We start from the raw sequence: 26,499 nt of genomic DNA, 5'->3' as shown, positions 1-26,499 counted from the left end.
TATATAATATTTAGTCTATGGGCAAATTCAGGGTCTGGAAGACACAAAACAAAAAATCATAAGAGTATGAAAAAAATTGATTAGACTTAAAATAAACCAAACTAATTAAAGGTTGCCCGTTTAACATAATTATTTCAGTTAAAAATAAAATTAATTATTGTAATTAGTTAAATTTGGTTTTACACATATCATAGATATTATTTGATAAAATAATTAGATATATATATTTGGTTTACTCAATATTAACAACTATATATTATTTTTAAGTCTAAAAAAAAGATTTAGATTTAAATAAAATCGAAAGTGGTATATAATTGGTATATAATTGGTATATACTATATATCTGAATGAATAATAATATTATTGCAAGGATTTAACTTTACAACAAAGAATAAAATATACAAAATAATTTAAAACCAGTTATGATCAGTCAGATGGGCCAGATCAAATTAAGAAAATCTAGTATTACACATAGAGATATAGTATCCTAGCAAACAATGTTCTGTAAGAATTTAACCACTTATGTTTATGTATATAATGCTAATAAAATATTGAAATTATTTATTAAATATTGTAACTACTTTGGAAAAAAAAATTATAAAGCTTTTTGAATAATATTTTTTATAAAAAAAAATTAATTTGTTGGTTTTTTATTTTTCTTAGATATTTTAGGTCTTGTTTTTCTTAGAGCATCCATATTAGTTTTAAGTAGATTATAAAATGTCTAAGATAATAAAAAGTATTTAAAATTATATATAGTATTTACTTGTTGAAATTTTGTAACATCTTTATGGGATATCTAAAAATATGTAAAAATAATTCAATATTTAAATTTTTTACATTGGTGCTTATCTTTTTGCCTCTTCCTAGTGTAACTCTTATTAATACTTGACTTTTATTCTGTGATTCTAGGGTTGAAGAACTTATGGGCAAACTTGGTGCATTACTTGAGTCCTTGGTAATTTTATCTTTCTTTTTACTTTGCTTTGTACTACAATCAGCTAAATATTTGATTACAATTTTCAAATAAAAACGATATTATAATTACATTTTTTCATAGTAAACCTAAGAGACCCAGATGTTTTCGCCTTTGTCATAATTTTTGTCAATTCTGACATAAACTAAGAAATGAAAATAATACACATATTAATTATTAAATTACTAATTCATTTTCTAAAAGCACCATAAATAAAGCGTGTTTATAGTTTTACGCCAAATAGCCAAATATTTTTTAATGATTTATGGCCTTACCCAACTCAGGTAAATTGTCGTTTGCACAGCTGTTTTAAGCAATTAATAAAATAATTTCAATATTACTGAGTTCAATCATGTAATTTTAGAGAATATTTATTATATAGGCTAGTTTAAAAGATAAAAATAGAGGGAGATTTGATAATTTATAGTTATATTAACCATCAAATGTTTTTTTTACATTGTTATATTTATTTCTAAATAAATTTCTAAAAAAATTTATAAATAAATTACCAAAAAAGTAAAATATTTAATAAAAATGTAATATTGCATAAAAGAGAAACTAGACTAGCCTTTATATTAGTTGCCCTTAACTAAAGTAAAAATTTTATAATAAAAGTTATAATAAATATTATATATAAACATTATAAAAGAAACAATATTTAATCTAAACAAACAATAAAAGTATATAAATATAGTATTAATTACTTAGTGATTTTAATTTAAAATACAATGAATATAGTAATAATTATTTATGAATGATATTAATTTTACTTATTGGATTAATTTATAATATATGGAGAAGATATAAATTAAAAAATATATTGGAAAAAATTTTAAAATTATTTTAAAAATTGATGAAAGGGAAAAAATAATTAATGTATAACATAACTAAATTTAAAAAAGAATTAAAACATTAATAATATATAAAAAAAAATAATATGGTTATAGAAAAAATTGAAAAGAAGGAAAATGAATTTAAAAAATTAGAAATGACAGTATAGTTAAATGACTGAAATTGGGCTTCTCAAATAGTAAATTTAGAGGCAGTGCATTTTTTCGATCTTTGGATAATAGAAGAAGAAATTACAATTATGGGGTGAGATTGAATACAATGATAAAACTGGTAAAATACCAGGAGCATCGGTAAAAGTTGGAGAGTTCCATAATAAGGAACATGAAAATTTTATAAATACGATTCCAAAGCATATGAAAATAAAATATAGTGAATAATTTTCCAAAAGCTTGTTATAATATGAAAAAGAACTAAAGAAAATAAGGTTCAATAAAATAATAACATTAAAAATATGGCAAATAGAATTGGGAAAATTTATTTTCTACTATTTTAAAATCTTAATTATATTGACGTCATTATAGAATTCAATTAATCAAAAATCTAAAACTCCAAAAGTCACCATAATTTTACATATTTTTAAAATGGATGCATCTACTTTAATAATTTTAGTATCCTAACTTTGGATAATAAAAATCCTCTGGAAATTTTTTGCAAAAATTAGAGAAATTATTACTGCTCTAAGATATAAAACGACAGAGATTGAATTTGAATTCGAGGAATATCAAAGAAAATGCCTAAGTACGATAGATTTAACATCAGACATGTTAGATCTTCACAGCATTGATCCATACCCTGATACCCGGTTTCAAATTGGCAATTCCAATGATAATAATAACAATAATTCCAGGCATATGAAAACCTAAAAATTAAATATCAAGCACTTTCTCAAATTATCAAATTATGAATCTGATCTGGTAGAACTATTAGCATTTCTTTCGAAATTTAAAGAAACTGTCGAATTTCATTCAGTACAAAAGGGCCTACTTTAAACTTGGCGTTACTTTTTAGAAGTGAAATTGAAACACATTTAATCTGAATTTCACTTAAGAAAAATATGCTAAAAAACTTGCGTTACGATTTCCGATTTGTAATCTGCAAGTAATATTATATAAGTATATACTTTTATTTTTTATTTAAAATTATCTAGGTATTGGTTTCTCTTTTAGATCCAAGATTTTAAAAATTGTCAAGTGTGTCAAAGTATTTAATAGAGCAAAATTGCTCAGCTTCAGAATTTATAATAAAACATCTTAAACTTATAGAGAATAATGAAAATCAGGTAGTAAATATAGCTAATGAGGATAAAGATGAATGATTAAATTCAAGTTATTTGACAAAATTGGCAAATAAACATGCAACAAATATAAATTATGATTCCAAGTTAGGTGACTTAGAACAAGAATGCCACAGTTTTCTAGAAAAATGACATTCACAAGATATGGACGTTCTAAATTTTTGGAGAGTAAAGAAGAGTGAACTTCCCAATCTTTCCAGGCTCGCCAAAAAAATTCTTTGCATTCCGGCGACTAGCACACCTAGTGAAAGAGTGTTCTCTACCGCTGGATTGACGTTAAATTCAAGGAGATCATCAATAAAATAATTTTTATACATAATTAAATTACGAAATCGATTTTGGATAAATAAGGTTTCTATTAAATGAATATTAAAAAATATGCCGAGATATCTGTAGAATAGTGTTATTTATTTGTTTTTTTTTTAAAATTAATAAGCAATTATTATCTTATAAAAATTTATATATGCGCTGATTTTATTGACGGCGGCTAAAAATCGGCGCCGCAGGCCGTTGATTAGATTTATTAAAAATTGCGCAGGCCACCAATATTTCGTCGGCGCACAGGTCTAGGTTTAAGAATTAAAATTTTGCATAGAAAATGTTATTTCGTTTTTTTTCAAGAAAATTAAATAAAAATTATATAATGGGTGTAATCTAAAATCAAATAGTTAGTTTTTAAATTTTCGTGATTTTATGTATTTAACAAAGTAAATGTTAAGAAATTTTTTTGAATTCTTATTGTGAATTGAAATATTTTATTTATTTTGTTAAGCCTATAGTATGTGTAAATTATAAGTTTTTTTTAAAAAAATATATATTGCCTATGATAAATAAGTATTATATCCGTAGGCCACATGCCAAGATCCAAGTGAACCATACCATTCTAGGAAATCCATTGGCGGACTCCTGGGGAATAGGTTGGTTCAGCAGAAAATCCTTGTCGTTTCTAGGGCTTATCTTCCTACGAATGGACGAAGAAATCCTTATTAAGTGCTTGCGACGAGATTGAGGACATAAGGCTCTGCAATTTCCTTGTTATGGTACCAGTTCAATAAGAGGACGTTTGGAATGCTCAGCATGGGTGCAGAGAGCCAGTAGTGAAATCTGTGCTAAATCCGCTATCGTTGACCTCTCCTGTTCCGACGGTATCTTTCCAAGTGCGAAAAGGTAGAGAGTGAACGAGCTTAGAGATTTTCAAATTGGATATATTCCTGGCGCCGGATGATAATGAAGTAGGTTGGGTATTCAAATTTACATTTATTTTTCAAAATATACAAGATATAAAAGACATTTAAAAAAAAGTAATCAATATAATTTTGTTTAAAAAAAATATATTATTTTTCTCCATTTGTGATATATTAATTATTCTGTATAACTTGTTATTTGGAAATATAATCTGTAAGAAAAAGAAGTATCAAATCAATAAACAAATTATCTTAGACTTAAAATTGTGTGTTATCTTTGTGCGAAAAAGAATAAACCAAGTCCTCTGTGAGGCGGTTGAATATAAAAAAGGGATTAGCCAAAGTCCACTTGGGTGAGGCGGCTGAATATAAAAAGAGTTAATCAGAGTGCTCTTATCTGTAAGCGACCATCGCGTTAATATTTTTTCATTAAGACCCACGGAAATGCTGCCCGTTTTTTATTTATTTTTACAGTAAAACCTGTCGCATACAAGTGCTGCCGAAACTTTTTTACAAGGTAGACCGCTGAATTCCTCTTCTTTTGGGGATGAGGTTATGTAATTATATATTTTTTACTTTATTTGCTTTTTTGAAATGATATGTTAAGGACCATAAATATTGATGATGTATGTGTTCATATTCAAAAAATAGAGAAAAAAAATTTTTTTTTTTATCCACGATGTGTTTCGTTTTTTTCAAAAAAATATTATATTATTACAACATTATAAATTTCTTGCATATGTTTTTTTGGAATATTAGTGTTTGATATTATATGTTTTTTTGTAATATTAGTGTTTGATATTAAAAAGGAATAAAATATATGTCCTCAACAATTGTTTAATATTGAAAAAGAATAAAAATATACATCATCCATTTAATTTAACAAATTTAAAAAAAAAACATAACACAATAAAATAAAGATGCTGAATTATATATGAAATACATATAAAAATCTAAAAATTCTGAATGAAATAAATAGTTTTGAATCTAAATTTTTGTTTTTACAGGATTATTTAAATTATTTTACTTCATTTCAAATCATATGTTTATAATGTTACTCAAAATTAAAATTTTTAAAAATATTTCATCAAGTTAAGATATCACTGAGTTTGGTTATTATCATAAAAAATATTTAAAATAAATTGTTTATTCAGGGTAATAATTTTCATAAAACTTATATAGAACTGTAAAGTATTAAACTAGAAAACCTTATATAATATTCATAATAAAATAATTATCTATATCATTCTATTTTTTAAGAGTATCGGTATAATGATATTTTTAAAAATATCTTGATATATTTTTAAAATTAGTTTTTTAGGAAGTCTGTTACTTATATCTTTAAGAAATTAAAACTGCATATAAGTATAAATTTAATGCTAAACAAAATTTTATTTAAGAATATAAACAAAGAGTGATTTATCTGATAACAGGGTTTCTCCTTAAACCATTATTATATTAACTAATGAATAAATAAATAAATTTTTTAATAAATATCTGAATAAAAAATCATTAAATATATATATTTTTTAGAAAACATAAATTATAAAGTTATATATCATGTTGGTAATTTTTTTCTTTTTCCTGATATTGAGGTTTGCAAGCATTGTTGAGCAGATACGAAAGATGGATCTATGCTAAGAGAACTGTGTAGATCAGAGATAGCCTCATTAAAATTGCCTTATAATATATACATTATGAAAATAATGAAAAAATATTACAAATTTTACTATTTTTAATCACTAAGAAATGAATTGTAATATAAATTAACCTTAATATTATATAAATAAATGATTTAAACCTAATTACTCATTTTTCAGTTATTTATATTTTATTATACTTCCTATTTTTATTTACTATTTAATTCAAATTCTTATTTGCTTATTCATAAAAAAATCCAAAAAGTGATCAAAAAATGTAATTCACAATTTAAAATTTTTAGGCATATCCTCCCCATAAGAAAAATAGTTATACCCTTGACTATAGCCATATTCTAAACTACATTTATTGTTTTACTTTGGTGGATAGTAAAATTCAATACTGTAAAAATTTAATAATGAAATCAAAAATGTATATATAAATATATGTATTTGTATATTCACCTAGACGATAATATATGAGCCCACGATTGTAATAAGCTGGAGCTAATTTATTGTTGTAGGAAATAGCAGATGTGTAATCTTGAACAGCTTTCTCAAAATCAACTGTAAAATATTTTAGGAGGCCTCTGTTGTTATACGCTAATGCTAGTTTCTGTTTGCTTTAGATAAAAATATAAAATAATAGAAACTAAAGTAGAGTTAAAACCCTAAGTTATAACATATTATATTTCAATAAATTGAAAACAATAAATGTAAAGTTTTAATAACTACTAGGAAAGATTTAAAAAAACTTTAAATATCTGAAGAGTTTGATAATTATGTAGATAGATTGTTACATCTTCATAAAATCATTGCTAATTATTTTGCTCTTACAAAAATAAGATAAATTCATTTATTATCATTATTTTGCTATAAAACTCAAATAGAATTCCTTATAAGAAAAAATTGCAAATCTTATTTTTATTATATACTTATAAACTGTGATATTTATATATGTATATTCATTAATTTTCTAGCATACAGTTGATTTTGTAGCGTTGTTGAGGGGAAACTAGTGCTAGGATGTTTAAAACAAATCAGACTATTATCGATAAACGAATCTAGGAATTTTTCAGCCTCATCAGCTTTTCCATCGTTTATTAAGCCTTCACATTTATCATATAAATCAAATAAAGAATTTACATTCATATGATTTTTAATAAAATATATCAGCTGATAAATATTTCATATATTCTCTCCGAGAAACATAATTAAACAATAAATGATATTTTATTTCCGAGAAACATATAAAACCCATTATTATACAATATTTTATAGCATATTTTATTATCAAGAATGCATAAGATTATTCAGGGGGGAAGGGTAAACCTCCCCCTCATTTTGCTTGCTCCCATAAATCATTTTATGCTAAAAAAACACCTCTCCCATACATTACCTCCCTCCCCAAATACAAAATTTTGAAAGAAAAATAAGTAAAAGCTAATAAATTTTTTAAATAACCATTATTTTTTATATATTTCGAAAATAAAAATTTTTATTTAAAAGAAAGTTAAAAATCAAAATAATTTGTATAAATTTCTAACTTCGTTAAACGCTTATATTAATTATGCATAAAGACCTCCAATAAAACCCCATCATAGTGCCCACTCCCCCGCCTGAGCATAATCTGGCTGTGCATATTCAAGAAATACTCCGACATATTATTTTAGCTCGATAGATTTCGACAAAATTTTGATAAGGACTGAGTAGACCTTTAAATTAAAGAATTATATTTAAAATTAAGGTAGTAAATAGTCTATTTTTTAAATGAAAGTAAAAGTTCAATATATAAAAACTTTAATTTAAAATAATCCCAAGAATCAGGCTTTTAATGCTATTTTTTCTGTTTATACCAACTAGTGTTTTTAAACGGCCCGACTTTTCAAAACTGCCCTATTAAGATTCAACTCAAAATAATAATGTCTAGACCTCGAGATTTGGAAGTTTAAATCTTTCTGCCATATATGACAAAACTTCATACATAATTTTATTATGGCGAAAATTCTGATTAGACCGTTTCAAAAATCGGGCCCGTTAACAACACTAATACCAATACATATTATTAAAATTAAAAATTAATGCAGAAGAAATCAGGTAAAGTTGACAGCTCGATTAATAGTTATAATTAATGAATCAGCAACGTTCTCACATATACCAAATTATTATTTAAAATATAGAGAATCCATATCCAATGAGGCAATATTTTTTTGATTTAATTGAATGGCAAATAAAGTATCACTGTCTGTGATTTTACTATGATTATCATTTTTTCCCCATAAACCTGGGAATTAAATTTGAAAAATCACGAAAAATTGGCCCCATTGAAAATTAAAATTTTAAGCTTAGGTTAATAAAATTAATTATTTTAAAATCGTTATAAACCAGTTTAACCCGCTCAAAATATTTACAACAGTTCGGGTTGCTCTTTTTCTATTTTCTTCATGACTGTTCGGTTATGGTTCACAAAACTATAACGGTACGGTTCGAAACCATGATTTAGAATTTGAAAAATATCTAACAATTCTGGTGCTAGGTAAAATAAAATAGTTAAAAATTTAGACTTATAATATTTATCAATCAAACATACATTAAAAATAAAATACATTTTCAAAAATGAACACAAATGTAATTTTTTACTTTGGTATTAAATGAAATATACTTCATTTTAGAATAAAGAAGATAATTTTATAAATTAAATCATATATATAATCTCCATAATAATATGATCGTTTTAGTATCATCTTAACGTTATTAAAATTTAAGGAGACTATATTGTGTATTATTAATTTTTTGCCATCTACCAGCATCGAACCACAAACCTCACGTTTCAAAAATACACGTTTTAAGTATACACTAACTTGAATTATAATTACATTAAATATCATAATTATATATATTAATACAATTCAATTGCCGTTAGCATAGCTGACATTTTTAAAATTTTGCCATTTATTTCTATTGTAACTTAATAACAATGTCTTAAATTTAATTTTATATTTAGAATAAAATTTAAATTTGTAATAGAAATCATAGTGGATAAAATTTAAAATAAAGATGCTTGAAATATTTTTAATTTTAAATATGGGCTATGGCCTAAAATCCCATGAAAATCTGATTTGATTGTATTTTAAATTTGCTATGATTTTTTAAATTTTTTATTCCAGTTCTTAGCTACCAAAATTATTAGTTGGTTCGGCTTGAGGAAATTTTTTCAAAATTATTATGGCCTTAAACCTTGCTTGGGAATTTTTTTATTATTAAATATTAGGTATGGGAAACAGTAATATTTTAATAAATAACATTGACATGGGTATCAAGTAAAAGCTTTAAATATATTTTAACTCAAAACATAATATTTACACTTAGTTTTAATGAATAGGACCTAGTCTGAAGGGGGGAGGGGGTTATAAATTATAAAAATTGGATATTATTCTCAAATAACAGGTAACAGATATCATAAAAGTAAAGTAGAAAATTCTCATTCGTTATTTTTGACGAGCTCCGCAATGCTGACTACCGGGAGCTCTGGTACTCTTAATTATTATATTTTTCATTTAGCCCACCAAGAAAGAAGGATCATCATACTTTTCTCCCTTATTCGATGATTGAAGAATCAAAAAGTAAGTATAACTTATGAGGTGTGATTCACAAATTTACTTCTCCTAAATTTTAATATTTTTATCAGAAACCTGCAGGCCCGGCCCTATACCCGGCCCGTATTTTAAATTTTTTAAATATACCCGGGCCGGGCCTAAAAATTTTTTTTTAAATATATCCCGGGCCGGGCCTTAATATTTTTTATAAAAATTTTTACATTATGAGTTAATGGTTATAAGATTATATTATATTATAGTTATGATTAATATAATATTGGATGATGGTTTACACCCACAGATCGATCTAATTATTAATTCCCTGCAAATTTATACAAAGTATTAATATATTTTTTTATAATTCATATCTAAATTTTTACAACATATTTTACCAAAACAATCAAATAAAAAAATATCTTAAATAAGCCCCAATATTCAAGTATTAATAATATATTTTTTAAAATTCATATCTAAATTTTTTGAATATTTACCAAAACAATCAAATAAAGGAATATCATGGCACAAAATACTAATGATACAATTAATAAAATTAAAAATAATATTTATTCTTTTAGAAATACAAATAATAATTTAAAATCTGAAATATGGGCTAAATTTAACATCATAGATGAAAATAAAAAAACATTGGCTACGTACAATGTAAGAATTGTTCAAGTATATTATCTTATAATTATAAACATGGTACATCACATCTAAAAAGACATAAATGTGATGGTAAATCCATGAAAATTAATAATTTTTTTTTACACCAGAAAAACCAACCTATAAATGTAATATAAAATATTTAAAAATTATAAAATAAATTATATTAATATTGCGCAATTAGATTATATTTTCAAAATACTATTTATTATACATGCATTTTTTTAAATAACGATTTACAATATATTATATTCTCAAAATATTTTCCATTTTTATAAATTAAATATTAGTTTTATTTTTTTTAAATGCAATATAAAATATAGTATATGCTCAAAATATTATTACCATTTTTATGAATATTAGTTTTATTTTTATAAATGCAAAAAATATAGTATATGCACAAAATATCCATTTTAATAAATAACAGTTTTATAATTTTTATAAATTCAATATAATATTCTCAAAATATTAGCTTTTTTCATGTATTTTTTAAATAATATGCGATAATATTCGCTGAAAAATATGGTAAAATACCTCATGGGTGAATTTTTGTATATACCAGGTGGAATATAATTTTAAAAAATTCCGAGCCGGGCCTGAAATTTTTAAATCCGGGCCGGGCCGTAAAAAAATTTTTAAAAAATATCCCGGCCGGGCTGGGCCTAAAAAATTTAAAACCGGGCCGGGCCGTGCAAATGGTGCCTCTGCAGGTCTCTGATTTTTATAAAATATATTAATAAAGTATATTTAGTACCATATACACAAACTAACTAATCACCCCCTCAACCCGGTCATTCTTGACGGGTTATTAGCTATTAATTTCATATTATCTGAAAAAACTGTAAAATGTAGAATTGGTATATTTTTCTCGGGCCGAATATTCTATTAGGTGGTAAGTCTTCATGGAAGTACTCCATATACCTCTCTCATAAACGCTTCCATTACGATGATATATAATAATGGAAAGAATGATCTTGATGCTGCCCCATCTTTACTTCAAAGCGTTCACTATAATTATCATGTGTTTTAATGCCAACCAGTCCTCTACAACTAATTATACCTTACACGGAAAGATATATTTTTTATAATACATTTTTGAAATTTATGTAACTGCATAGAATATTTGTTGAATTAAATAAATTTATTTTATAAATATAATAATATTGGGTTTAATTCATTAGATCTTTTTGTAAGAAGTGAATATAAATACATATATATATTGATAGAGAAAAAAAATGACTAATTATTCTTGATAATTAAATTTAAATGAGCTTATTTTAGTTGATGATTTATACCTAAATAAAGATATTGAAAATTTATCTGATATTCCTAGAGCATGTGTAAGGAGATTAACAATTGAGAAAACTTTCCTATGAAAAATTTTTTTTATTACAAAATGGGTTTACATTTATACTATACTGGTATCAATTAAATCAAATGCTATTTTAAATTCTATTGCACAAATTTTCCTTATTTAAAAATAATAGCATTCATTACGATTTTTTTAAAAAAAATAAAATAAACATTAATTAATAAATATAATATATTTTATTTATGCTTTGTACATATGAATTGTATATTATATCACATTTATCAATGCTAAATAAAATAAATGCTTAAAAATTTCTTTAACATGACCTTTTCCCATTTGTTTTTTGCCGATCATTCTTTAACCAAATCGTTTAAGGCTTCAAAACTATTGTCTTCGATAAAAAGATTCAATTCGAACCCTTTCATCTAAAATAAAATAATTTGATATTGTCAAAAAACATACAAAAACCTGTTCAAAAAATAATTCAAATTTCGGACATAATTTTTTAAAATTTGGCGCCCGCCTCCATATATAAACTATTTTTTATTACCCCAATATATTCAATTTTAAGACAATGTTTTTGGTTAGAAATTTTTAAAATAAATTATTTATAATTATGTATTTTATTAAGGAAGGTTCATGAGCTAAAAAAAACGTAACTAATTTCGTTTATAAATTACACTCTGCTTGTAGCTAAACTACATTAAAATAAATTACAGCGCATATTTTGCTTATATTATATTATTTAAATATCAATTTATTTATTTTTTTCGGAATAAGAAACGTTTTGTAAATTATCTTGCAAAATTGTTTAATTTAAAAGAAAAAAACTAATATTATTTATAAATTATAAACAAATTATTAGTATATCAACACTAGCTAAAAATACTTTCCGCTATTTATGAGAAATCGAATTCCTTATAAATCGTTTTTCTTCTTAATTTATAATACAAGTTCTCACCAATTTTATGTAACTTTGAACATCTATTCTGATCTGCAGCTTGATTTTAGACTCGTCGGTTACTAAGTTTGTAATAGGAGAAATTTGAGCTAATGCGTTATCCGGGTTGTTGGGGGTTGTCAGAAGCCCTTTTACCTTTTTTAACCTCATCAAACTTTCTTCCGTTCTTTGGACATTTGAAAGGAGTTCTTTTATCTTAGCGCCGTATCTTTGAACAAGTAAATTACAAAATATCGAATATTAAGTAAAGCAATTAAAAGTTTGAATTAAAAACAAAAAAAATCTGGAGTTTTTAAAAAAAAAAAATTAAAAGCTTCAATTTGTTAGAAAGAACCAAAAAATAAAAGCATTTCTTAAACTATATTTTCCAGATCTAGCCACAACATAATTGCAAAATACGGATTGCTGAGGCTTGTTAAAATTAATATTTGAAGATTACATTCGATTATCTATGTTAAGTGAAGATTTGAAAAAAAAAATATTATTAATTTTTCCTATAAAAATATTTATATTTTTGGGTTTAGACATTCTGTTTTTTTGAAAAATCACTTAGGCCGTGTCCTGAGTTGAATTAATACCAAATAGTCAAAAAAAAACAACAGAAAAAAACATAATCAAAAAAAAAACGAGAATAAAATACGAAAAATAAAAATGTCCCCAAATTCTTAAAACATACCAAAATAGGGTGCCCTGGCTCAAAAACATTTTAGCCTACTAAAAAGCAATTAAGTATCCAAATTAAGCCGACCTGGTACACAGTCTTAGTATTTGGGAAAAGGAGGCACTATTGTGTGTACTAAAAAAAAAAGGCTATACATAATATATATATTATAAACTTTATAGTAAATGATCTCAAAGCTTGGGACAGTATTTCGGTTTTAATAGGTTCGCCATCTTTTGCGCCATCTATCATTAGCCCTGTGCTAATTTTATTTACAAATTTTTCGAAAGAACGCACAAGTTCGTTTACGTAATCCGAGGGATTTTGAGGGGTCTTGTATATATAAAAAAAATTTGTTTGAAATGATTTATTTTTAATTTATTCTTCTCTTCGCTTCTTCATTATATTACTTTTATTTCTACTTTTTTTTAAAAAAAAATATTTAATTAATTCCTATTTGTTTCTTCACTCCTTTCTTACTCCTTCCAATTTAGATTCCCTTCTTCAAAAAAGAAAATGGTTATCTTATAATCAAAATTCTCATCTTTTAGTGTGTCTGTAGGTCTTTGGTATGTCAAATATTTTGTCAAAACAACGTTCATTGGAGGGATCATTAACGAGCAACTTGTTTATCAATAACTTTTTGAGATGAGGTATTACGCCTGATTGGTATTCGGATATGGTTGATTGACATACCGTGTCTAGCAGATAAATAAAGTTAATTCAATAAGAAAAAAATAAATAGATATTACCGTTAAATTTCAATCGGCATTCAAGAGCTTCAGAAGAATCTAAGTTGTCGAACGATTCCGATAAAGCAGGTTCTATACACGTGGAATAGATCAACGGTAACTGTGAAACATTTTTAATTAGTAATGATATGTGTTCTTGGTTAAATTTTTCCTTAAAATAGTTTTGTAAATATGGCATTGTACCCTCTAAAAGTTAAGGAATTAACTTATATTAAATATATCCTTTTTATAAGCTTGTAGAAGAAAAAAAAATCGAACAAAATAACTTGGGCAATGAATAAATCGATATCCACCAACAAACCGAGCGTCAAGGTTGACCAATCAGTATAGTTCTCGATATCGGCTATGAAATCCTAAAAGAAAAGGTAACATTAGAAATCGATAATTAAATTCTTTTACATATTATAAATTTTCGTAGAAAAAAAATATACTTTTTACCTTAAACGTATCAATTTCTTTCAAATTTCAAAATTTATATTCTTTTCCCCAAAAATATATACATTTCAAATTTTCGTCTAAAAGTCAACTAAAGATAGAATTTCTCTTTTATAACATAAAAAAGGGCGACATGGAAACCAGGGATCTAAGCCAAACCCAAACCAGTATTAAACGTTGTTTATCGAGCCTAACCCACCAAGCCAGTTGTCAACCGAACCTTTAAAAAATTCCATGAACTAGTTTGAACCTTTGAATATTCTAACTGTTTTAGGGATTATGGGTAATTCCATGACAAATCGACCAGTGACTCGGCCGACCATCTTAAAAATGGATAAAACTTGGCATATTAGTTATTTATGTTGTAAATGTTAATAAAATCAAAATTTTAGAGTGCTAGCTCAACCAGATCCAAAGATATACGCCTTTAAAGTCGTGATTTCATTATATCTTGTTTTTTTTAAAAAAAACTTAAGATAGAGTTACAAATTAATATCATTTTATAGCCCTTAAAATTTTACGTTGGAAAATATTGAAAAAAAATTTAAAAATTCCGAATGTTTTCTTATTTCCGGTAAAAATAAAATATTAACTTTGTTAGGAAGGGATTTTTTTGGGAGTTGATTCATTATTTTTATATTAAACGATTTAATAAAAAATCTCGATAGCCATTTTTGTTTTTTAAATTTTATTAAAATCTTTATTATTTTTATAAATAAAAAAAGGTAGTATAGATGGCGTTATATTAAAATGATTATATAATATAATATATTTAATAAAAATATGTATTATATTGTTATTAGAATTAAATAAATTGATTAAATATAACCAATATGATATCCTGGGAGAATAAGTAAGAAAGTAGCCAATACGGATATGGTTATTAGGACGATAGTTATTGAAAACAATTAGATTAAGAAGATGTGGAAGAAGTATATGAAAACATTATTAAATGAAGAAAATGAGTGAGATAAGGATGCGCGACGTCATAAAGTTAAAGGAAGAAGTTAGGAAAATGTTAAAGAAGATGACGAGAAGTAAAGGAGCAGGCCCAACAAAAGTGTTGGCGAAAATGATGGAGCGAAGAAATTAGAGTAGAATGGATGACAGATCTGTGCAGATCCTATGCGAAGGAAATATTCCGGCTAACTGGGAAAGAAGTGTAGTGAGTGATATAGGTTTACAAGGGAAGTGATCCACTAGATTGTGACTCATAATAATAACGTAAAAATGGTGGTTTAAATATAGGTAATGAAGCTCCCCTGGACAAAGGGATGTTTTGTTATTTAGATGACACGATGAACACAGATGGAGGTTTTGATTCTGCAGTTGTTGCAAGGGTAAGATATGAATGAAGGAAATTTTGAGATATGTCGTCTATTTTAATTGATAAGAACGTATATCTGAAATGAAGGGAAAAGTTTATCAATGTTGTGTGAAAAACTGTATAGTCTACAATGGCGAAACGTGGGTAATGAAAGCGGCGCATGAAGCTAAATTGGAGAATAGAGATGAGAATGACCCTATGAGAGAGAAAGAAACGCAAAAAATTGAGTAAAATAATTGGCATAGAAGCGTCTGGAGTGGTTATGTGAAGAAATAGACTAAGGTGATTTGGGCACGTAGAACGAAAGGGCAAGATCGAAGACGTGGAAGAAAGTCATAACGGGCGACGACGCTCAGGACCGTAAAAAGTGGAGAAAAGAGATCAGACCGAAAGCTGGCTTACACGGTAGAGTAAAAAATTATTGACTTCAAAACTTGTGCTCTCTTCTTTATAAAAGATAAATTCTATCTTAGAGCGTTTGAATTATATTTGAAAAAGAATAGTATTAAATAGCAATTTTAACATGATCTTAAAACTATCATTTTATAGTAACTATTAATAAAAAAAAATATAGAGGTTGCGTCTCCCTAACTATTTTCTTTTTAGAATTCTAATTTAACTGTCTGAAAAAAAAATATACAAATTTTAAACTAGGAAAAAATAAGAATAAATATGAGTTAAAAACTTTATAAACGAATTTTGAAAATATCAACAGATTTTGGATTCCGAATCCATATTCAACTCCGTTTAAGGAATCAAAAAAAATTTAAACAATAAAATAAGTCTCTAAAATTAGTCACAACATTTTAAACACTTGAAAACGAGTTCGAACCAATTCTGAGAAATTTTAAAAAAGGGTTTCGGTTCAGGTTCGAGTCCCTAAAAATCGTCGGCTGAATATTTTTTTCATGGATAACTCAATCCTCAATACTGTATTCTTCCACATCACCAATAAAAATGTTAAAGTATAAATTTAGAATAATCTTTTATTCGCATCATTATGGCGCGATCTCATATCCACCTTAAATACAAGGAATATTATTTTATTTATTTATTATCTAAATACAAAAAATTATTTTAAAAAATGGATATAGTTATAATACTAACACGACGAAATGTTCTGGTTCCAAATTCTTAATTAAAATCGATATTAAAAAATCCAAAAAAGAAATCAGCTGTTTACCGAATAGAGGCGAAAAATTAATATGAGCTAAGATGCGCAACCTAAAAATTTGGATATATTATATCTTTGGGGGCGGTTAGTGACCAATTGATAAATTATATATCACAAAAAAATATATAAGAGCCGATAAATTTGCTAAAAACCTTTTCAATCCAAAAACGATGTCTAGACAAAATTTGAAGAGTTAATTTCCAAAATTTTTGGGACAAGGGAGGAAGAAATGTTTGGCGCCTATCCCAACAGGTTTGAATCGAGGTATGCATGCACATGGTTGAAAGTAAATTGTAAGGTGGTAAATTTTTTTCATCTTAGTAAAGAAAAAAAAACGTATGTATAACTTAATAGCATATAATTACAAACAAATATGTGCAAAAAATGAGAGATGCTAAGCGCGATATCGGCCATAATAACAATAAAAGAATACAAAAGTCAAACAAATGCATTCGCTATATATATTTGCGCTTACTATAAATATACCCTCTGAGCTAAATCGTTAGAAAAGGATGTTTAAGAAATTAAAAAATAAAATGAAATATAAATTTTTAAAAATCCTTGCCTATATCATCTCCAAGAAAAAAAACTAAAAAAAAAAAGCAAATCGCCTCAATTTATTTTTGAAAAAATGGTTAATTCCTATATAAGATGAATATATTAGCGTAAATGGCGGAATGAAAATATATAATAAAATTTCATATTTTAATACTAATATCCGAGCTTCTTTCGCATTTCGCGAAAGGATCTTGAAGCAGAACCCTTTCAAAATTGCCAGCGATTTCTTGAAATCTAAATATTATATAGAAATAGTATAATATATATTCTTAAAAAATGGTAAATGGAAAAAAACGATATTCAAAAGTTAGGTTATATTTTGTAGTAGATTAAGAAATTTTTTATAAACTTAAATCATTTATAGGGCGCCTTTTTTAATTCTTTAAAAGATCTGATTTTTCCTAAATAGTATTCGAACATGTTTAGAGTACCTATCTACTGAATTTTATATTATTTTTTTAATATAAATACAAAAATATTTACTAAGAAATTGTGTAAAATTAAAAGGCCAAGGCCGTATTTGTACTTAAACGCATTATTTTGAAGCGCTTCGTTATTACAAAATCAAGCCAATAAATAGGTATAATTTATAGACATAGAGCATTATGACGAAGGTTATGATAAATGATTTCGATAGCGTTAAATAACGCAAAGCTTGAAGATAACGCGTTTGCTATAAACGCAGCCTAATTCTTCTACACCATTCCGACAAGATCGCATCTTTCAAACTTATAAAAACGCGGGCAAAATGGACCTAATTGTAAAAATTTGCTAAAACCACGGGTTAATGGAATATGGACTCTGAATTCGCAAAACCTTTATGAATTTTAACGAAACCTAAAATTTTCACTCCCTAGGATAAAAAAAAATTGAATTTTGAACCTAATTTGAAAGTAAATGGTCAGGTTCCAGGGCTTGTCTATGAATTCGTGATACGTAGGCGTTTCCCTGAACTCCAAAACTTCCTTCCGCGAACCGAAATGGGACTCAAATTCGTCCAGGAAAACTAGAGTGGCGACATAATTCTTCGAAATAATAAATATGTCGATTATATTTAAAATATATCGAAGCCAATTTGCTTAATATTTCTAGATATTAATCTAAGGCACACAGGTGATTGTTTAATTACCGTAGATCTAATCGTGATATTTAAAAACGATATTCAAAGTCTCGCATTATAATCATTGTTTCTATTCTTTTAAAGTATTCCAATATTAACATAATGATAATTTAAAAAAATGGGATGGTCCAAGGTATGAGTCGAAGGCGTTAGGCTTAGGTATTCGAAGCTCAAGAGCTCACCCACCATCCTAGAAATTGTCAAAGGTTGGTCCATTTATTTACAGAAAGGTACGCGCTTACGCGATCCCCGTTATATTAATATATCAGGGGAGGGGAGGAAGCAGCGTCTAAAATGGGATGAAGAAGCTTCCGTTGGGCCCGAACAAAACATTTTATATTCTATAATCTTCAAATATATATTTTATTTTTTAAATTATAAAGAAAGAGTAACCGAGTGAAACGTGTCTGGATTGATACAGGAGTAGATATAGTCAGATAGCCGAACCTTGAAGAGGTGAACTATTTCGGGCCAAATAGAGTTTTTCAAGAAGTTGAACCCAGATATTCTTTTATTTTTTGACATAAAATATAATATATAATCAGTTTAAAGAAGCCCTGGGAATCGGGACGACAAATATAGAAAAGAAACCGAAATTATGCTCCTAACATATCTAAAAACCGGAACTCGGCCATTTTTTTAAAAATATAAATATTCCGCATTTTTAATCTATGTTCCGAATTGCAAACAAAATCATGGAATAATTTTTATATTGTCTCTAGAATGCAAAAATACCATACTTTATTAGAATGAATTCTCTTCTACCCCATCTTACAATTATTCTAAGTGACCATTTAGGTAAATTCACCCCAGAAATGTTCTCAAATTTATCAAGGCAGGCTATGGCCGCTAACATTGATATTATAACGATCTCAATAATTAATAAACTTAATATAATTTTTTTAAAAAACCCATTAAGAATTCCACATTTTTCGGTCGATGTCTGGTGAATAAATATATCGCATTTTTCGGAAACGAATACCAGTATTTCCCGGTAAATGGTCTCTAAACCGCTTAATGAGCGTTCTGTAGTAGAACAGGTATACTTAGGAGGGCCTTGCAGATTCTCTAGATCTATTATCTTTAGAAAAATTGCGAAAAATAATATAAATACATTACATATTTAGCATTTATTTTAGGCTGTGTCCTAATGATCTGCATCAGACCTATTTTTTCAAGCCCGGCATGAAATTTTTTTTATAAAGTTTTACCCGGCCCGGCCCGAACCCGAAATTTTTTTTAAAAAAATTTTGCAGGCCCGGCCCGAATTTATTTAAATATAGAAATTAATTCTTATAATTATTCAAAATAAATGATATATGTTATATGGCGTCTACTTTCTATAAATAAAATCACATATTTTTATTTTACATAAAAAATTCAACATAAAATTGATAAATTTACATATATTTTAAAAAAATTTAAAAACCCGACCCGGCCCGTTTCAATGTAAAAATAAAATAGTGTTTTAAAATCTTTATCGTCATTTACAGGAATTTATTTTTTTTTCTTTCGAAAAATTAATTAGAACACTATTTTATTTTTACATCAAAAATAGCTCATGTTATTTTTTTCCTCAAAATTACTAAATTTATTTATTTATATTTTTTTTTCATTTAGGAAACAGCCTTATATATATAATAGTAAAATATTTTATATGAATGTTGCGCAAACCGATATTTATAAAAAAATTCTTAAAACCTTTCCTAAATCTATTCCGACCATTTTGGTTGCTAAGATATTCTCAGCATCACTGTAACGGTTCAAGTAGCTGTAAATCTGTAAAAGGACATTCAAATGATCGGTAAATATTTGAGTCTTGCTAGGTGTCGATCTTAGGTGGTCTATCAAGGCTATGAACAGTTTTTCGCATTGATCCATGATTTTTGATAGAATATTTTCTAATTTCTAAATAGCAGGGCAAATTAATTTATTTAAAAAAAAATGATATCATATAGTGATAGATATATTTATGAAGATTTATATAATAGAATTTTTTTTAAATCAATAGTGAATTTAGGGGTTTGGTTTAGACATGCTAAATAATTACAACCCCCCCCCCCTCCACACACCTCCTTGATCTAGCTATCAAACAATGTAAACTGTTTCAATAAAATAAAAATATAAAAACACAGTAATCAATTTTTTTCCAACATATTTATTTGAAATTGACTAGGGATGTAAAAAAACATTTCAAAAAATATTTTTAAAAAAAAACAATATTCCGAAATCTTTACCTGTCAGTCAATCATGTAGGTGCATATGATTTAATTCTTTCTTATGACCTATTAATCGTTATCTCCTTTCAAAGCAAAAGGTTTTTTTTCCCCTTATGCTTCGTGATTTTTCAAAACAATATTTATATATTGATAAATCAAAGTAAAGATAACCCTAGTTAAATCAAAAATACCTAATCAGAATTTTTGATAGGCTGGACCCAGCTGAAGCCATCAAGTGAGGGTTTGGGGACAAATCCTCGCAAAACAAATAACCACCCCTTGAATAAATCCTGGATATGCTAATGTAGCGGATAATTTTTTCTCTGGTATTTTCAAGAAGTAAAGTAGGAAAGGATAGTGTTGTTAAAAATCAGCTAAATTAATATTTCAACCAGAAAAATATCACGCCAGCCTGAAGATTTTGGTCATAGAAGGAACAAAGGTCTAGACATATGTTAGTAAAATCTCGAGGCTCATGCAATATTTTTCTGGCTAAAATATTGAGTTCTGTTAAACAACACTAGGAAAGGGCCTCTTGCCTGTAGAGATCTCTAAGAGACAAATTTTTTTGACTTAACCTAACCTGTAGAAAAGTCTTTTCCCTAAGTGACCCAATTCAAAAAGATTTTTTAAAAACAACTCAACTCAATGAAATTACCATTTGATAATAACTTTATGTATAATATTGAATTCTTAATGTTTGATATTGATTTATTAATTTTATAAAATTGTAAAATTTTCGTGTTAAAAAAAAAGAAGCAAAATTTTAGCTTATGATTTTGGAAAAAAAATTAATGTTTATAATTTGAATTTCATTATAATTATAATCTTTTTTAGGGTTGATTGATTAATTTTATGATAAATAGCTTAATTTTAGAAAGAAAATACTTTTTATACATTTGTAATACTGTCTCATAAAAAGTATTATAGGGAATTTATGAGGTGTATTGATATTTGAGAATATATTAGATTATCATGTATCCTGAAATGGATATTAATTAAATAATTATCTACCCATTTTCTATACCCTCTTGTGATAAAAAAAATTCACATTTTAATTTTTTGAAACTCAGATGAATTGATTTGATTGGCAGATTATATAAAAAAAAAGTTTTTCAATAACTTACACTCCCTCATATACAAAGGTGTATCCCGGGAGGAAACAAGGGAAAATCCCCAAAAATTTACCTGTTCCTGTAAATATCATTTTAAGATAATAACCCCCCCCCCCCCCATCTATCCTCTACACCCACTCTAACCCTCCTCTTCCACAAAATAGTGTATATAACATATCGCTATAAGCAATATAATAATTTTTTCAATAATAAATATTCCATTAAAATAACAACGCCGCCATTTATGAAAATGGCGCTAATGCGCTAGCACGATCCGCGCATAATTTTTAAAAAAATAATATTTATATTTTATACACTTTTTGATTGGTCAGCTTTACTGTTGTAATTGTATAATATCATCAGAGAAAATGTGTAATTAAAGAAAAGTAATTTCTCTTCACAAAAAGGGCCTACAAACTCAATTACTTTTCAGAAGTGAAACATAAATGTATTTAATATTAAATAACTAGGAAATTATTTTACTTAAGGAAAATATGTTAAACTTGGGTTACGATTATCTGTTGCAATTTGCAAGTAATATTATACAAGTATTTTAATTTATTTATACTTTTTATTTCAAAAAAAAATCTAATGCTGCGTTTATAGTAAATGCGTTATCTTCAGGCGTTGCGTTATTTAATGCGCAGCTTTCACAGCTGATTCAGTTTTAAAAACTAATTTAAGATAAAGTTAAAATAGGGATGATTATTTTATATAATATGTAAGAAAAATCATATACCTTTTTATCGAATTCGATATTATTTTTATAATCGTATCGCTTATTTTTTATCAATGCATCTCAACATATGTTTTTCAAATTTTATCATAAAGTTATCATAACGCTCCATATTTATAAATTTATACCTACTTATTTGACTTAATTTTGCAATAACGCTGCGTTAAATAACGCAACACTTGAACAAAACGCGTTTACTATAAATGGGGCCTAAGTGTACTTTTCTAGACCCAAGATTTTTAAAACTAAAATTGTGTAATATAGAATATGAGATATTAGATTAATAAATATAGAGATTGGAAATCAAGAAGAAATATCAACATTCTACAAGTACAAATTATGACTTCATAAATGACTTTGTAGAACGAAGATGCCATATTCATTTCGGGAAATTCCATTCACCGGATATAGATTTTCTATATTTTTGGAGAGAAAAGGATAGAAATTATAAAATTTTCCCCACTAACTAAAAAAATTTTTTATATTATAAAATTAGCACAATAAAATTTTATACCACTGGATTGATGTTAAATACAAGGAGATCATCTTTAAGATAAGATTATTTATTAATGATAACTAGTGGTCTGCATCGGGCCTAATTTTTCAAGCCTGGCCCAGCCCGAAATTTTTTTTAAAAAAGTTTTGCCGGCCCAGCCCAATGTCGTTTAGTTTCAATATATAAAATCGATATTTTTATTTTACATAAAAAATTAAATATTTTAAAAAAATTCAAGGTCCAACCTGACCCAGCCCAAATTTTTTTTAAAATATTAGACCTGGCCCGATTATTTTAAATTGAATTAGGGCCTGAGCCCAACCCTAAGTCCATTTGGGCTGGGCCAGACTCGGGCCTAACTTTGCAGATCTCTAATGATTATAAAGTTACAAAATTGAATTTGATATGCCGATAATCTGTGTGTGTGTACATTTTATTTTAATTTATCTTAAATGAATTTAAATATCAATTCAAAATATATATTATAAAATTGCTATTAAATTTATGTCTGTTGATTTATGGCACTTCTGTTGATGGCAGTTAAAAAGAAGTGGGCCACCGATTAGATTTCTAGAACTCGTGTTGGTGGGTAATAGTTTAGTTGGTGACAGGTCTAATAATAACATATTTTTATTATTTTGAGAAAATTTGAATTTAATAAACCAATCAATTATTTGTTAAAATAGTATAATTTAAAATTTTAAGAATAAAAGTATAAAAACAAAACTATTATTTAAAAAAATGTATGTAACAATTAAATGCCTAAAGTAGGTTCTTACTCCAATAATATTAGTAGGGAACCAACCTCCCCCTTAGAAAAACCCTGGCTATACCTAACCCTGCTCCATTTTCTAAAAACCTTAAACTTAGATAATTCTTACATAGTTTGACATGAATTGTAACAATCCCAAATTGGCAACATATTTAAATTTTGTAAATAAAATTTCAAATTTCGTATTTAGACATACATATATATTTATGTAACCTCTGGGGTATATTGAAGACTGGCAGATTTGTCATATGTATTTTTAATAGTAAATAAATAAGGATATTCAATAGCACACCTTTCAATATTTGCCAGAACATTTCCCATATTTTGTATTATAAAATTATCATTAAATCTGTTGTTATAAAAAAAATATTACAAGCTACCAAGCATATAATTACAACCTGTTCACCTCTAAGTTTATATCATTTATTGGTAACTTTAACAAAGATTTATCGATAATCAAATCATTTTCATTTAAAGTTTGGTCAATTTTATTCAAATTATTTAGCAAATAATTACATAAACGTTCATTTTCCTAGTTACTAAAAATAAATAAAATATAAACCAGATATACTTTAAAGTCAATATCATTTATCAATATTTCAAGATATTGCTTGTTACTATTTTCACTATTATTTATACTAGTATAAACTAACTAAATTTAAAGGTTGTAATATAAGAAAACTATATTTACTTCTATTTCATTTTTTAAGGCTTTCAATGGATTATTAAAATTTTCATATGTATTTTCAAATTCAGACTAATATATATTAATTAACAAAATATTATAAGTAAATACTAATTTGTTCGTAAAATCTATAAAATCCGAATAATTTTCATTTATTATATCATATATTTCAGTGCTGATTTCCTTTGAGTATAAAGCTAGATCATGCTGCAAAGTTTCTAAGTCAACTTTATTCTTAAATTCCAATAGAAACTCATCACAATCAAAATTATCCTTTAAAATAGTGTTATAAAACGTATATATATAATATTCAAACATCTTTAAATAAGTCTCTATTAAAAGAAATATCAGAGTCCTTTTGATTAATAATCATGTGGAGATTTATGAATATACTTTCTCTATAAAATCTAATAACATACAACAAGTGACAGCTGTTTATATATATTTTTTGGATCCCCATATTTAAAAACAAAATTTCTCCGTAATTACACCTTTTACATAAAATCCTACAAGTCCTTTCTTGCCATCAAGCTTTCTTCCTTCTCAAAAACTTTTTCTTTATTCCAAAAATCCAACATGCTTTCCGCTCTTCCCCACTTTTCTTATTCCCCGAAATTCTCAAGAATTAACAATCTAAAACTCTTTAGAAGGCAACCTCAATATAAAATTCAGCCCAAATTCTTGGATGCAGGTCTCTCTATCTTCGAAATTTGGAAGTCTTGGCCTAAGATCACCTGGGACACTCAGCCTTGATGCCTTTTTAGCCTCAGAAACAAGCTAACGCTTAATTATTCTATCACTTAGCAATAACTCCACCGACCCCCCACCTCCCCACGCCCTAACAATCTGGAAAGAGAATTCCTTCTCCTCTCCAATCCCCACATCACGAAAGCAACATGACTGGGATCTTTCCTTAATACGCCACTCCGTTGAATATCTAATATCGAGTGCTGCTTCTAAGGGATCCACATCAATCCTTTCACATTTATTATCGCCCATTACAGTTGATGAATCCTTAACAGTTGATAATCTATCTCTCCCACAACTGCAAGTTCCACAACTTTTGCCTTCCCTATCGGGCTATGAATGGTTAGAAGCTTTGCCCAGCTCAAACTTAGGACTTCTCTTAACAAACAAAGAATTACGCATAGCAATAGGTCTCCGTCTTGGTTGTAAAATACTGGCCAACTCCACATGTTCATTATGTTTCCAACCCGTTGATTGTTTTAGACATCACCCTCTTCATTGTCGATACTCTAAAGGTAGACATTCTCGCACAGTGCAGTTAACGGCACCTCCGCGCTCTACGTTCAGCTCAAATTCCTGCAACCCTTAAAACCTGTAGTCTCTCAACTGAAAATAGTATCCGGCCAGATGGGCTGACCTTAATACCTTGGAATAATGGAACTCCATTAGCATGGGATTATAGCTGATTCGACCGATTCGCTTCCTCGTTCAGTAACAACTCATTCATACGAGCGGAAAACTCTAAAATTAATAAATACATTTCCCTAACCAATTGCGATCTCATACCAATTGTATCCGGCATAACCGGTTTTATTGGCAATCAAGCCCTAACCTTCTTCAAATCCCTTGGCAAAAAAATTCGCGCCATCACTGGTGACCCACAGGACCGCTTCTATCTTTAACAGCTTGTATCTAATGATATATACAAATCTAATTGTATCGCCATCCACGACTCCCTTTTTTGACCTCCACTCTCCCAACACAATTTATTATACTAATTTTATTTAATACAGAAGTTATATAGATTTTATTTTATAAAAAGTTTACATGATATTTTTAATATATATTTTTAAATTACACATATAAATAAATACTGTTACTTTAAAAAAAAATATAGCAATCATGTTGATGCAATTTCTATACTTTATAAATATAGGAATATATATAAAACAGCTAACCTAAAATACTGAAAAATACAAGTAGTACTCATAAATATGACAAATCATC

General features: G+C 26.9%; 3 protein-coding genes and 1 long non-coding RNA gene across 4 annotated transcripts; all 4 read right to left on the bottom strand.

The window, feature by feature from the left end:
* Positions 1–375: 375 nt before the first annotated feature.
* On the bottom strand, positions 376–1,355 carry LOC135930001 (signal recognition particle 14 kDa protein-like). Its single transcript, XM_065466760.1, has 5 exons — positions 1,163–1,355; positions 1,049–1,121; positions 841–1,001; positions 767–799; positions 376–724 (listed from the first exon to the last, which is right to left on the bottom strand). Exons 1-5 carry the CDS (start codon positions 1,184–1,186, stop codon positions 635–637), a joined length of 381 nt encoding a protein of 126 aa, XP_065322832.1. The 5' UTR covers positions 1,187–1,355; the 3' UTR covers positions 376–634.
* Positions 1,356–5,729: 4,374 nt separating this feature from the next.
* LOC135929943 (tetratricopeptide repeat protein 32-like) lies at positions 5,730–7,138 on the bottom strand. Its single transcript, XM_065466697.1, has 3 exons — positions 6,929–7,138; positions 6,409–6,566; positions 5,730–5,986 (listed from the first exon to the last, which is right to left on the bottom strand). Exons 1-3 carry the CDS (start codon positions 7,093–7,095, stop codon positions 5,865–5,867), a joined length of 447 nt encoding a protein of 148 aa, XP_065322769.1. The 5' UTR covers positions 7,096–7,138; the 3' UTR covers positions 5,730–5,864.
* Positions 7,139–11,817: 4,679 nt separating this feature from the next.
* LOC135930298 (conserved oligomeric Golgi complex subunit 2-like) lies at positions 11,818–24,905 on the bottom strand. The gene is made up of 16 exons (XM_065467079.1): positions 24,842–24,905; positions 24,637–24,798; positions 24,532–24,597; positions 24,412–24,492; positions 20,204–20,410; positions 19,414–19,583; positions 18,896–19,010; positions 18,265–18,407; positions 17,537–17,616; positions 16,977–17,140; positions 14,155–14,241; positions 13,889–13,988; positions 13,681–13,837; positions 13,312–13,470; positions 12,476–12,683; positions 11,818–11,939 (listed from the first exon to the last, which is right to left on the bottom strand). The coding sequence occupies exons 1-16, from the start codon at positions 24,896–24,898 to the stop codon at positions 11,865–11,867; spliced, it is 2,031 nt and encodes a 676-aa protein (XP_065323151.1). The 5' UTR covers positions 24,899–24,905; the 3' UTR covers positions 11,818–11,864.
* LOC135929701 (uncharacterized) lies at positions 23,484–24,372 on the bottom strand. The gene is made up of 3 exons (XR_010572632.1): positions 24,239–24,372; positions 24,054–24,189; positions 23,484–23,681 (listed from the first exon to the last, which is right to left on the bottom strand). It is a non-coding gene; the product is annotated as an uncharacterized LOC135929701 (long non-coding RNA).
* Positions 24,906–26,499: the final 1,594 nt, after the last annotated feature.

This window comes from Gordionus sp. m RMFG-2023, chromosome 5 (assembly GCF_954871325.1).
Source record: "Gordionus sp. m RMFG-2023 chromosome 5, tfGorSpeb1-WG-v2, whole genome shotgun sequence".
Taxonomy (NCBI): Eukaryota; Metazoa; Nematomorpha; class Gordioida; order Chordodea; family Parachordodidae; genus Gordionus; species Gordionus sp. m RMFG-2023.
This window is presented reverse-complemented; position numbering and strand designations above follow the sequence as displayed.